Source organism: Lacerta agilis, chromosome 5 (assembly GCF_009819535.1).
Source record: "Lacerta agilis isolate rLacAgi1 chromosome 5, rLacAgi1.pri, whole genome shotgun sequence".
NCBI classification, from domain to species: Eukaryota; Metazoa; Chordata; class Lepidosauria; order Squamata; family Lacertidae; genus Lacerta; species Lacerta agilis.
Genome location: NC_046316.1, coordinates 89,168,693 through 89,183,103, shown reverse-complemented (window position 1 = coordinate 89,183,103; position 14,411 = coordinate 89,168,693). Strand labels below are relative to the sequence as shown.

General features: G+C 46.5%; 1 protein-coding gene across 17 annotated transcripts in view; it reads left to right on the top strand.

The window, feature by feature from the left end:
• The window catches only part of EIF4G1 (eukaryotic translation initiation factor 4 gamma 1), an 83,448-nt gene that overhangs the window by 26,688 nt on the left and 42,349 nt on the right, over positions 1–14,411 (top strand). For 9 of the 17 annotated variants that reach the window (XM_033150779.1, XM_033150778.1, XM_033150772.1 and 6 more), the window contains 4 exons: positions 224–244; positions 1,575–1,748; positions 4,961–5,060; positions 14,168–14,268. In XM_033150779.1, coding sequence (XP_033006670.1) covers positions 224–244; positions 1,575–1,748; positions 4,961–5,060; positions 14,168–14,268 — 396 coding nt within the window. The remainder of the gene's footprint in view (positions 1–223; positions 245–1,574; positions 1,749–4,960; positions 5,061–14,167; positions 14,269–14,411) is intronic. The other 8 variants (XM_033150785.1, XM_033150784.1, XM_033150783.1 and 5 more) reach the window with 2 other exon arrangements.

Sequence of the window (14,411 nt, the reverse complement as noted above, 5' to 3'; positions counted from 1 at the left end):
CCTCCTCCTCCTTACCCTCCTTCCACTACCCCCAATCCCCGTTTCCTTCCCATGGCTCTGCTGTTGCTTTCCTGCTCAGCATTCAGCTGTTCCCCTGAGCCTGGTAACTTGTCTGGCTGTAGGTAACTCCTGTCTCTTTCTCTTTCTCTGTGTGTCTCTCTTCTCCCTTTTCTCCTTGTGTGTGTGCGTGTGCGTGTGTGTGTGTGCGCGCGCTTGCTAACAGGGAGGATTCAGGTCTCTTCAGGTAATGCCTTTTCTATAACCCTACTCTGGTTGGGAGCGGGACGGGTCCGAGCATTGGTGCAAGTCATTTAGAGCCCACTCTAGACTCCAATCCGTAGCTCAGTGCGCCACTAAAACAAAAGTCAGTATATAGGGTCAGTCTTTGAGGGTATGGGAAGAAGCACAACTCCTTGGCTAGAACACCACTTTCTTTGTGCAGAGGGCTGAGAAAGAGAGTCACGTGAATCAGCGTGATCCATAACGGGCTTCCTTTGCATCCTGGCAAGGGGTGGAGATGTTCCGTACTGATCTGGCTGCCTCTGGAACTTCCTCTTGCTCTTGTTTAATTTCTTAAAAAGTATTTGGTCTGTGGGTTGCAGAATTCACTGCTCTTGTCTTCTATTGCCCCCCGGCCACCTTGCCTTGCCCATGTGATGTTGCGTTGCATCCTGGGGCTTGTATGCATATGCTGTAGCACCTCTAGAAACCCCAGGTTGGCTGCAGATGAGCTTCATGTGTTAGCTCTGTGAAATTTGGGAGAGGCTACCCAGGCTTGGAATTGCCTAGTGTTGCCAGTTCCTGTTGGATGTAGTCAACTATCATTTGATCTTGAGTTTTGAAAAAAACAACAACAAACCAACAGTGATTTGACCCATTTGTAGTCAAGGTAATTTGCATCATGTATCCTCTCTGCCCATCTTGCATTGAGTTTGTTTTGTTGAGTTTTGGTTATGTTTATTTGGTTAAGAAGGACTTACACACATAGAACAGTATAGCATTGAAGGTCCGCAACAGGAGACCCGAGGCTAAATTGAACCGTTTTCTCTGCCCCTTCATCTATATTTGTGGACAAAGTGGTGGGCCACTCTTAAGAGGTGGAAGTGCCAACGCACCACCATTCTCCTGCTTCTCACAGTGGTCCTTCAGGTAAACTAGGTTGCTGCCTAGGGCCGCTGGAGGATTGTGGCCTCTGCCATCTTATCGTAGATACCCTGTAACCTTCCATCTTGGAAGACTGGAGCAGGGCATGTAGAAATTGGCCACTTGTATTTCTTTGCAGCCTTCCAGGTCTCGGATCTTGCTTTACTTCTTCAAAATAAAAACAAAAGATGGGTTTGCAGAGAATCCAGATTTGGCATTGGCAGTCCCTGTGCCATGCTTTTATGGGTACGGGCTGATTCTTGTGTGCCACCTTCTCCACGTAGCCACAGCCAGAGTCTTTTGGGAGGTGGACACAGGACTGGCAAAGGAAAAGCAGCTGTGTCTCTGGGGTTTCCTCAGGCCAGGCCTTGCTAACCAAGCATGCCCCTCTCTCTTCTCTCTCTCTCTGTCTCTCTCTTTCTTTCTTGAAGCATTTCTACCAGAACAGGGCCCAGCCTCCGACAAGTGCTTCCCGGGTGCAGAGTAATACGTCGGCTCGGCCTGGCCCACCCACTCATGTTTATCCAGCTGCTTCCCAGGTGATGATGATCCCCTCACAGATCTCCTACCCTGCTTCGCAAGGCTACTACATCCCTGGACAGCAGGTGAGGGCTAGAACGGGGCTGAGGGCAGACCTGGAGAGCTCTTTGCACTTTCCCAAGCGAGCCTTGTCTCGGGGAGCCTGCTGCTGGCTTGTTTTTCCTCGGGCCTCTTGATAGAGTTGTGGGTCAAGCTTCGGGCCCTCGCTCCTGGCGCCCTCACCTTGACTGTTAACCCCCCAGCACTCTCCTCCTGCCTCCAACGTTTCCCGTGGTTATCTATGGGCACTGCTGTCTTGTTTCGTAAAATAAGATTAATGGTAACCCCGCTTATGCATGTGCACACATTCCTGGCAAATGTGTTGGTCAGAAACAGGGCTCCGGCAAGCGCTTGGAGCAGCAGGGAAATGTCCGCAGTCCTGATGAGAGGGGGCAGTTGCAGAGATTTGGCATGTCTGATGTGATCCATGCCCCGCTTATTGAGCAGTAGGAGCTTAAGATGTAGCGAAACTGCTCTTGCAACCCTGTGTGTGAACTACTTACTTAATGGGACGCATAACCCGCACTATCCCAAGGGCTTGGGGTGGGTAACCTGCTAATTATGCTGCCCTCTCCCTCCTTGTTCACCCCAAACGAGTTTGAATAAATAGCATCTTGCACCTTTTCAGGGAACCATGAAGGGCTGGGCTTGGGCAAGTCACCCAAAACTTGAGGGATGACCACTGAGAACATTTTTGTGTGTGTGCACACGCTTTCAGACTGGTTTGATGCACCTATGATGTCTTTATGGGCTGCGAAGTTTAATCAGTTTAAACCATTTTGATCAACACAAAAAAGTGACCCCTGATTTTGTCAGGTAGCGGATCTAAAATGTAATTTGGTTTCAGGGTAGATAAAAATAAATGATTTAAAAAACGGATTTTTAAAAAAATTGGCTTTTTTATTTAAATCGGATTTTTAAAATAAAATGCTTTTGGAGGAAAAATCTTTCTAAAGATAGTTTCCTATTTAAGTTACATTATAGCCCAAAGGCTATTAATCAGGAAATAAGGATTTGTTTTAAGTTTTTCATGTGTGCTAAAATCCAGTCTAAGTTTATTTTTTGTTTAACGACATCAGTTAACAAACATGGATACATATGGTATAATTTTATTGTTTGAGATAAATAAATTGTTTAAATTGTTATCAATGAAATGAATATTTTTCTCCTTCCAATAAAGTACAGTAGAAAAGTTGTCCAAATATAAACAGTTAACTTATTAAACCTCACAATTTCCTTAATTATCTGTCTATGTAGTTCTAATAGTACAACCAAATCAGTAATTTTTGATATAACTGTAATAACTACCCTGAAAATTTATTACTCCAAAAATGAGGCCTTCATCTGGTTGTAAATATTAAGATTATACCAGCAAGAATGAGTCTTTCTGTTAAAAAAAATAATGATTTAAATCAAGTCTTACTGACTTACTGGTTGGTTTTAATACAAGTCTTTCCAAAAGCTGCTAAGGGTAAGCCTTGTTTTTAAGAAAGCATTAACTTTTACAGGAAGGCAGGTGAGATCCCTCATTGGTGATGCCTGCAGCAACTCCTGGGCACACCATAAAAACAAACAAACCATTCTGCTGTTTTCTTTTGAACTGGTGTGTATTCTTGTGTGAAAATGTGTACAGAGAGGATGTTGATGATTTATTTCACTTGTACTGCTTTTATCAATTTGAGATCTGATCCACTTGCAGCCCTAAGTTCTCCTGGGCTTTGTGTCTACTATTTACCGTATTTTCCGGCATATAAGATGACTGGGCGTATAAGACGACCCCCAACTTTTCCAGTTAAAATATAGAGTTTGAGATATACTCGACCGCAGATTCTCCACCCAGCGTATAAGACGAACCCCGACTTTTGGGAAGATTTCCCTGGATTAAAAAGTAGTCTTATACGCCAGAATATACAGTATTTAATATCTATGCCGCCCTTCGCCCATGGATCACAGGGTGGTTTACAATATAAAACCACAAAAAACATGGGAACAAACGAAAACAACTCCGGCTCCCTCTATATTTTAAAAAGGCCATAGATTGTTTAATTAGTCAAAGGCCTGGAAGAAGATGAATGCTTTTGCCTGGTGCCTAATAATATATTGTTGGGGTTCCACGGTTGCTCCCCACCCCCTTTCCAAGCATATTGTTGCCCATGGAAGCTACCCATGCTCCTGGGACACTCTCATCCTTCCACTCCCACACTTTCACCCCAGTACCTGGAGTGGAGAGGCTACTGATATATGTGTGTGAGCAGGCTACACATGTAATTCTTTTAGGTGATGGGTATCCTGCTACTGGATACCTTTCAGCCTTGCTTTATGCCAGCATCCATCATAAGAGTGGGAAGGAATCTCCCTGATTGCCTTGTCTGATGTCTAGGGTAAGGTACCCACAGCATCAGTGCCATCTGAGCTTTTATTCAAAAGAAAGCAGATTCCACAATGCTTGAATTTCTGTCCCTGTGAGCCTCCCGCCTGCCCCAAAGTCAGGGGATTGAGAGGGGTAATGATCCAGTTTTTAAGATAGTACCCAGGCATGGCTGGTGGAGCTCGCTGCCATGGCAGACAGATTAAATGCAGCTTTATTTATTTCATTTCATTTCTATACCACTTTATATTTTCAAGAAAAATCTCAAAGCGGTTTACAGAATATTAAAATATCAATAAAACTTCAATAAAACAATCTGAAGGAAGTCAAAACTAGAGTATAAAAATATATGCTGTGTGTCTATGAAAGCTGTGTTTCTATGGCTGCTTTTAAGCTGGTGGAGAGAAGCCGCAGAGGATCAGAAAGGCTGTAGACAAATGGTATCAGGCGGCTTCTGTGTCAACCCTTACCTAGGATGGGGCATAGAGTTACGTAGTACTGGATAAGGGATGAATGAGCAGGTGCTTCGTGACTCATTAAAGCGGATGCAAAAGAGCCAGAATTTGGAAACACCCCCTTTAGTTAGAAAATGCCTTCGCCACCTCTAGGGAGGTTGGATGTAAGCTTTGGAAAGCCACAGCTTGGTCTCCCCAGGTTCATGAGCCCTTTAGTGGGGTTGATGGTGTCTTTTGTTCTCTGTGTTAATTTCCGGCCTTGCTTATGGCCTGCCGGTTCCGCTCCTCTTGATCTGGTGCACACTACTGGGGCATTACTGCAACCCCTAACCCATTTGTGTCAAGTCTTCCTCCTCCAAGCTTAATCTCGGGCACTTACTTGCTACCCTGTTCTTCCTTTTCCTCTCTGACCCAGGGCCGCTCCACATACGTTGTTCCGACTCAGCAGTATCCTGTTCAGCCAGGTGCCCCCAGCTTTTACCCTGGAGCCAGCCCCACAGAATTTGGCACCTATGGTAAGGGGATGGGTATGATGTGTCACTGTGTGTGGTTTTTGTGTGTGTATGTGTGTGGAAATATACCACTACATGTTCTGTTTGAAGCATTGCAGGGGGTTGAACTAGATGACCCTTGGGGTTCCCTTCCAGTTTTAAGATCCTGTGATTTTGGTGGTGCTTAAAACTTCAGGGTGGGAGCAGCTTTTTCTTTGCCCCATTGAGTGCTGATGGCATCCTGTGTGTTTCTGCTCTTGATCCTGTTCTGCAACTTCCATCTGTGTGCAAGATGTCTCTGGGCTCGAGTCATCTTTGCAATTTCTCCTTGAGCAGTGGCTTTACTTGCTGTGAAAGTGTGAAAGTCAACTGATGTTCTCCCTGCTTGATTAAGTTAGAATTTCTTTTGCCACTGTCATTTCGGTGGCACGCAAAGTCAAGAAAATCTGGGGTGGGGTGGGGTGGGGTGGGGATAGAGGATGTGGGAGGGAGAGAAGTCTAGTTTGACTTACCGGTAGCTCTTAAACTGCAAAATGAAAGGAGGGTCTCAATTGTGGAAAGCTTCCAACTGAGTGTGGTTAAGAATTTACTTCTACATCACTGTTTGTTACCCAGGTTAGGGACCAACTCTTAAATAAAACACAGAACCAAGGAAACTAATTCAAGTCCTGCATCCAGGAGGAACCATCAATAAAAACTATTTATACTAAACATTTGCCCCAAAATTCTAGTTTTCCAGTTTTTCAAATTCACTGAATAGCAACCCAGTGTTCTGATTGGAAAATGATTATAAAATTATTTCAGTTACAGTCCAATTCACAATTGCTTCTGTTCTTTCCGATTGTTGATTCACTCGTGTGTGTTTTCCAAGTGATTCTCCTCTGCTGCCCCTCACTCACTTCAGACTAGAATATGGAAGTGCAGGAGTATCTAAATCACATGGGATGTTACTGAGCAAAAGATGTTTTCAGAAGAGACTGGAGGAGTCCCATGTAGTTGGATTCTTTCCTCTGGACTGCTAGCCTTTATTCCCTTTCTGTGGCTGTGCTCTGGAAATCTAGCTAGCAAACAAGCAAACTGAGTGGTGCAAGAGATTTTTGTTCCAGGAGTTTGAGCCTATGATTTTTTGACAAGATTGTAGGCTGCACACGATTGTAGGCTACGCTCACTATCCTGATTAGTTGCAAGGTTAGACAAAGAGAGACGCTGTAGAAGGAGAGTATATTGGCTCAAGATTACACAGTAGATGCAGTTGCAAATAGGTGTGTCATTGTTCCACTTTCAGTAGGGGCTGCGAATTAAGGGCCTTAAGAACAGGGTTCTGGGGAGGGCAGATGAGAACCTCCCTGTGTGTGTGTTTGTGTGTTTGTGTGTGTGTGTGTGTGTTAAAGAGACCTTTGCTAGTATGAAAGGAAAGGCTGCAGCATAGTTATTAAGGGATTGAGCTATGAGACAGCAAGTTGACCTGTTCAGATGTCGTCTCAGCCATAAACTTGCTAGATAGCCGATAGCCTGAGGCAAGCTGCTGTTTTTTGCTGTCAGCCTCTGCCTTTTTTACAGGGCAAGTGGGAAGAATAGTGGCCTGTGTTAAAGGGCCATTGTAAGGATCGCTGAGATATAACGATCCAGGGGTAGGCAACCTAAGGCCCATAGGCCGGATGCGGCCCAATCACCTTCTCAATCCGGCCCGCCGATGGTCTGGGAATCAGCATGTTTTTACATGAGTAAAATGTGTCATTTTATTTAAAATGCATCTCTGGGTTATTTGTGAGGCATAGGAATTTGTTCATTCCCCCCCACAAAAAAAAATAGTCCGGCGCACCACATGGTCTGAGGGACAGTCAGTCCATGGCTGAAAAAGGCTGCTGACCCCTGATGTAAACATTCAGAAAACCCTAGCACTTTCCCTATAAAAGCAGAGTTAACTGTGAGGTGGTCAGGTCTGTTGGAGTTCTGGACAGCACCATTTAAGATCACAAGAAGTTCTGGGGAAAGGGCTTTCAATCTGGTCCAGCATCCACTTGCCTACAGCTGCTTGCCAGATGCATCTTCGGAGTCCTATCAGCTGGTTATGAAGGCAGTGGTTCTCTTTTCCACAGTTGTCCCCCAGAAACTGGTATTCACTGTATGCTGACTCTGATACCAGGAGTTGAAAGAGTGTAGGGGTGGGGTGGGTGTGTTTATGCAGTGCTTTTTTTCTTTAAAAAAATGTTTAGGGGTACTCTCATTTTGACTCACCATTTTATAGTTCAAATCGGTGGAAATAAATACAGTAAAAGTACAAAGATTCACAAAATGTTTAGGGGTATGCGTACCCCTGCGTACCCCCAGAAAAAAAGCACTGTGTTTATGTTTGAATGCTCTCTTACGTGGAAAAATTTCTATATGTGCTAGTTCACACTACACAAAGGGAGCTCTTTGTATTGGAAGCGTGTTTAAAAATATGTACGATCTTCCACTGCGGTTTGAAGCGGTGTTTTCTCCTATAGGAGCAGGCCACATGGAATTGGCACTACTACAGGTTCCACAGAATACCCACTCCACATTTGTAAGAGCTCAATCATTTAGTATGGCAGCAGCTACACTTTGGAACTGCCTGCCCATTGACATTGAGCAGGCGATTTGATTTTACTCATTTTGGTATCTGCTAAAAACTTTATTGTTTAGATGAGCCTACACAGATGCTTCGAAAGTTGAGACAGTTTTAATTTGTTTTAGTATTCTGTATGTTCTAAAGTGTGGTTGCCTATTTTTCTTAATTTTCTTGTTTTACCTTTATTGCTTGGGGGATTTTTTTTTTTTTTACAACCAAGCAGTGTATAAATTTTATTAAATAAAGACATGCTTGATGAAGATGAACATAAAGGGGTGTATGGTCTGCATGTGCTGGAAGGAGGCCTAGTCTAAAACAGATTGATTTCCAGTTTAATTTCCTCTCGCCCCCTTACTTTTTACCAGATGCGCTGATTCTCACACTTCAAGGAAGGGAGCATGTAGTCCCAGTAATAAGGTTTTTATTAAAGTTTTTCATACTACCGTAAGATAACAGCAAATACAGTCGCACCGTGCTTTGCGGCCGGGATCCGTTCCAGAGCCCCAGCCGCTAGCCGAAAAGGACGCAGGGCAAAGTGCCGTGTCTGTGCATGTGCGCTGAGTGGTTTGTGCTTCCGCGCATGCGCAATTTAGTGCTTATGCACAAGCAGCAAACCTGGAAGTAACCCGTTCTGGTACTTCTGGGTTTGCTGCAGACGTTCGCCGGAATGGATGCTATACAAGGCGGACGTTTGCAGAGGTATTAGTGTGTGTGTGTGTGTGTGTGTGTGTATGAGGGTGGCAATCTCTGGGCTGCATCACTTGAGACGGCATGTGTGGGCTTAGGTGATCAGATGTTTGTTCTTACAAGACGATGCATGCATTTTTGGGGCTGGTGGGGGATCTCATTGTATGGACGATTGTTAAATCATGGGAACCCTCACCTGCAGTCTGAAAATGTACAGCTGCTACCCTGGTTAGCTACCACAGCAAGAACTAGGCCAGAGAAACGGGTAGCAATGTGAGAACAAGAAACCCCACCACATGGGACTTCTCTGAGAGGCCTCCCGGTGGTACAGTTAAGAACAGGGGTGGCCTTAAAATGTTCAACACCCATCTGCTCGCAAGATGGCTCAGCGGCCAGAGAGGATGGCAACTGTAGACCAGCAACATCTCTGTGTGGGTGCTCTCAGTTTCTCCATCTCTGGTCTAGGAACTCAGGGAGGTGTTTAGTGAACAGGTAGGGATATACGGAGCAAGATGGAAGGGTGAAGCCTAACAGGGAGGAAGTGTTAAGCCAGCTCTGAGCTACACATTCAAATAAATAAAAGAAAACATGCAGTGGAATGGCAGAAGAATCGAAAAATCCAGAGCCAAGCTCCCATGTCAATTTCCCCCTTGCCAGCTTTGTTGGTGCAGATTTTCTTTCCAATTCCACTATTGCCTTAGGGATACTTAAAAGTCCTTAGGTACCCACCCACCCAAATTTTTTGGTTCAGATCTCCTCTGCTGATTCTGGACCGATGGCCGTTGTTATTTATTGTCAAAGATATAAGGCAGGGATGCAGATCCTGTGGTCTTCCAGGTGTTGTTGGACTCCCAACTCCCATTAGCCCCAGTCAGCATGGCCAACGGCCAGGGATGATGGGAGTTGGAGTCCAGAAAATATCTGGATAGCCACACGTGTCCCCATGCATGGCGTAAGCCTGGGACGTTCACACATTCGTCTCTCGTCTTGCTACCCCTAAATGTCATCTTTGGGCATTTTTGAAGCCCAACTCCTGTTGGAAGTAATCCTGAGCTGCAAAACAATAGTTCTGATGGCAAGCCGAGGCTGGGGTTGCCCTGGCAAGAGGGCGCGGGAAGCAATCTTGCATGACGTTCCCTCGAAGTGACTGAGAACTGTGCACACTTGTTCTCTTCAACTCCCATTTGGTCTCAATACTTTTATTTGTTTTGAAATAATTTAGCCCACGAAAATACAGTTCCAAGAGCAACTCGGCACTAGAGTGTTGGATCACGCCCCCTGTGTGCGTGGGCAGGTTGGGTGCAGGATCCTCGTCTCGTCTCGTCTCATCTGTAGGGGCCCCTCTCTTCTCCTTTGTGGTGGGGTCAGTTTAATCTTTAACTGCCCAGCCAGTGGCTGCGCAGACTTTAGCCTCAGCTTGGCTTCGGATTGCTGCGGCAGCACAGTAAGAGAGCTGCGGGTTTATTAGCGGGCCCTGACCCAGTCACTCCTGAAGTGGCTTTTAGTCTTACGTTTCCAAGCCACAATGGTGAGTGGGTTTGTGCATGCGCAGCAGGGGAGATAACACATTCTCAGCTCTGCCTTGCACAGATTTGACACTCCCTCCTCATCACCCCAGGATTTAATATTTCCCCAAAGCTCTTCGGTCAAGTTGCCTTGAGTGTTTGGTCCTCCTCCTCTTCCTCCCTCCCTCCCTTCCCCACATGGGGCTCACATGATCACTGAGCACTACTGCTATATTTAGCCTGGACCTGTCCCAGGCTGCTCCTGCAGTCTCAGAAATGTGAGCTGAGGCCTCCATCCCACCCCAGTCCTGCATGTCATAGTTCTTTCAGTGCTGCAGAGGTTGCAAAAAACCCACCATCCCTCCTGCCCACACCCTTTCCCGAAAGGTAGGTGCATTCAGCTTCCTCAGAGGGCTGAGTTGCAGCGGGTGTGCCGAGCCTGATATGCTGGCTGCTCCCATCCCTTCCATGCAGAGTTGGGGCCTCTAGGAGGCTCCTGTGCCTTGAGACCTGGAGTAGCAGGAAGCAGTTGATCAGTGCGCAGTTTCTCCTCTTGCAAGCCTGCGGTGATTGGAGAAGGTGAGCTTGATGGTCCTCTCCCTTGCTGCCCATCTCCCACAGCCACTGGCAGGCACTTCACCAGGACGCAGGCTCTGGCAGCTTCCCTTTCCATGATCGCTGCCTGCTTGGGCAGCCTCGTGCCACGGCTGGCTTGCTGCGTGCTTCTGCGGCTGGCTTGCTTTGGGGGTGACTGTCAGCTTGTGAAAGTGCTGCACTGCACTCCCCACCCATAAGGTTTATTAGGCCAAATGACTCAGCACAGGCAGAGGGCTGCTTCCATGTGCTCAGAACAGGCTAGACCAGTCAGTGCAGCAGCTCCTTTCTGTGGACTAGCACATGCAGGCAATGCACAGGCTGTGGGGTTGGAGCTTAGGTGCACCTGCGGAACTTGGGGCATTCGGGGTGGAAACACCTTTCTTGACTGGAGAGAGTCCCACAGTAGGTCTGGAAAGACACTTTCTCTGTAGCTCATGGTCATTTTTGCTTTTAATTTCTCCCACCCTTTAGAAATCCTTTGAATGCCTTCCTTTGGGCCTCCACTGGTCCAGGTTACCTTAGCTCTGACAATATGCATCACACCTCAAGGGTTTCTTGCCCTCCCAATCTTTTTCCTTCTGATACCTGATTCACTCTGGCCTGGTTGTTGGAAAGACTGAGCCACAGTTGCCTTGCGGCAGGTGTGGGGAACCAGATGTTGCAGAACTACTGCTCATCCTAGCAAGCATGGCCAGTTGTCAGAAATGATGGGAGTTGTAGTTGAAGAACACTTGGGGAGGGTGCAAAGGTCCCCCACACTAGGGCTGGGCGATAATCTGGTTTCCAGCTTCGTGATATATCACCAGCTAAACATTGTGATATACTGATATATCACAATGTCTGAAATAAGGATGGAGCTATGTAGAGGCATTGGTTAGCTTCACATTTTTTACCACATTGTGATTTTTGCATAGCACACATGCACATGCACACACATACATCATGATTCACAGTATATTGCCAGGTCAAAAATTATGAAACCAGTGTCAGTGGTATGGGCTTGAAAACGGTTTTGGACACTATATTGATATATCACTCAGCTCTTCCCCCATGCTGTGCTCCATTGCTTCGGTTCTGTTTGAGGAAACCACGGCAATTAAACTGCTTTTGAAGCTGGTCTTCGTTTGTAGCACAGTTGTAAATCGGAACATTTTGTTCTGTTATTATTAATCAAGTTGGTAACCCCTTGGGTGTGCAGGACAGCCAGGAAGTAAACACTAGCAGTGTCTCATAGCTATGCCATCTGGAGTCTAGGTTTCTCCCAACCCAGATTCCCTGGATTGCACACAGCTGTAAGTGCGCTCAATGCCTAAGGAAGTGTGGGAAACATGACAAGAATCCCTGTCCCTGTTTTCTTTCTCCCCTTCTCTTCTCCATGGGCTCTGTCTTACCACAGTTGTTAAAGGCTGTCCTCCCATCATTTTACCCAAGCTCTGGTCAAGGCATAGTCCAGTTTCATGGTTGTCTCTCCTGCCAAAGGCACTCTGTCCATCATTACACCTTAGCATCACATTTATCTTCCTCAAAAAAGTGAGGAGGAATTAAAGAACCTTTTAATGAGGGTGAAAGAGGAGAGCGTAAAATATGGTTGAAGCTCAACATCAAAAAACTTCCACATCATGGCCACTGGTCCCATCACCTCCTGGAAAATAGAACGGGAAGAAATGGAGACAGTGAGAGATTTTACTTTCTTGGGTTCCATGATCACTGCAGATGGTGACAGCAGTCACGAAATTAAAAGACGCCTGCTTCTTGGGAGAAAAGCAATGGACAAACCTAGACAGCATCTTAAAAAGCAGAGACATCACCTTACTGATAAAGGTCCGTATAGTTAAAGCTATGGTTTTCCCAGTAGTGATGTATGGAAGTGAGAGCTGGACCATAAAGAAGACGGATCATCGAAGAATTGATGCTTTTGAATTATGGTGCTGGAGGAGACTCTTGAGAGTCGCATGGACTGCAAGAAGATCAAACCTATCCATTCTGAAGGAAATCAGCCCTGAGTGCTCACTGGAAGGACAGATCCTGAAGCTGAGGCTCCAGTACTTTGGCCACCTCATGAGAAGAGAAGACTCCCTGGAAAAGACCGTGATGTTGGGAAAGATGGAGGGCACAAGGAGAAGGGGACGACAGAGGACGAGATGGTTGGAGAGTGTTCTCAAAGCGACCGGCATGAGTCTGACCAAATTGTAGGAGGCAGTGGAAGACAGGAGTGCCTGGCGTACTCTGGTCCATGGGGTCACAAAGAGTTGGAAACGACTAAACAATCACATTTATCTTGGGGCTTTGTCTGCTCAGCCCCAGAGGAAGCTTTTCCATTGCTTTCCTCACTTCGCATCATCAATTGAGATGTTTGGGAGAGCAACCTTGGAAATCCCTTGATAGTTCCTCTCAAGGCTTTGCTGCAAATGTCCATTGGGATTGGGTGACCCACAGTTGAAATATCTCATTCTGCCAGGAAGATGTCTGTTTGGCAGATTTTGGGTGGCCAGAAAGAAAGCACATCTTCATATGGTGCTTAATAACTTACGGATTTTTTTGCCGCAATCTGTAGGAGGTGAATCTGTCTGAAGTTGGCTATATGGTGCACCCTTTGGTGGTTCTGCTATTTTTTTGCTCCGGTTTTTCATGTTTTCTACTTACTGATATTTTAAAATGTTTCTTGGTGAGTGAGTTTTTTAATATGATGCAAATGGCAATTTTTCTCCTTTTGAGTTTGCTCATGGGCGGGGATGGTGAACCCAGTGCCTCCCAGATGTTCAGAGCCACGTGGGACAGTGGTTGGGGATGATGGGAATTGTAGTTCAACAGCACCAGCAGAGGCCACAGGTTCCACATCCCTGCTGTAGAACTTGTAATTCTCATCACGATTGCTTCTCCACTCACTTCCAGAACTCCTTACCCTCCCTTAGGCTCTCTTAAGTTTTGTCTCCCAGAGTCTTACATTCAAAATAGTCTGCCCAGTGGAGAGACTAGGTGGGTGCCATGCATGCTGGGCAGAAGATAAGGCCACGTAGCTTGGGAAGGTGGTTGGGGGAGGAGATGCCTAGAGCCACTCCCTGCTTCTGTACAGTCTTCCTAACTTTTTTGTTTCCTGCTCACAGAGAGAGTTGGTTTGGAAGGGAGTTTGGAGAAGAGCTGAGGGAGGTGGCCCAGGGAATTCTGGGGACCTGCAGTTCTAGACCACAGCCATACTTTCGTTCTTCCTCCCTCCGTGCAACCAGGCAAACGAGGCCACAGATACAGCTAGTTGCAGCTGAAGCTCTTCAGCATGCCTTAATTTGGGATGGGGCAGTTTCAAAGCAAGGGGTTGCCCCAGGAGGGGAAGTGGGGTGGCTTAGGGACGCTCAGGATAATGGAGAAAGAATGCTGAGGTGTCGCTCACTGAACAAGTTGGTCAGGTTTTGACATTCCTGACCAGGTCTAGAGGCGAACATGCCACCCTTGAGCCTCCTGCCTCTTTTGGGAGTTCCTCCTGGGATATTCATTCTCTCTCTTCATTCTCTCTCTTCTTGTTCGTACGTGTGTGGAGGGGGAGCTGAGCAGTGACTTGCCCCATTCCTAGTCGGGGGATTATTTCCCCCCACTGAAAAAGGTGCTTGGGAACATCACCTGATGGCTCTGGCCTGCAGTTCATTCCTTTAAGCTTGTGAGATGAGCTCAGGAACTACACCCGCAGGTGTATGATTTGCCCCTTGGAATTCTGGGACAGCAGTTCCTTAACTTTCCTCCTTTCCTCCCCTCTCCAGCTGGTGCATATTACCCTGCCCAGAGTGTGCAGCAGTTCCCTCCTGCCCAGGTCATCATGAATCAGCAGCCACCGATCCCGCCAAAGCGAGAACGCAAGACGGTAAGATGGGAACTGGGGGGTGGGGGTGGCTGCTGGGCATGAGTTTAAAGTTTATGTTGTACAGAGACTGCATTTTGTTGGGTGGTTGATGCCTCTCGTATTCCCCCCCCCCCCAATTCTACCTAGTCTTGGGTATGAGGCTA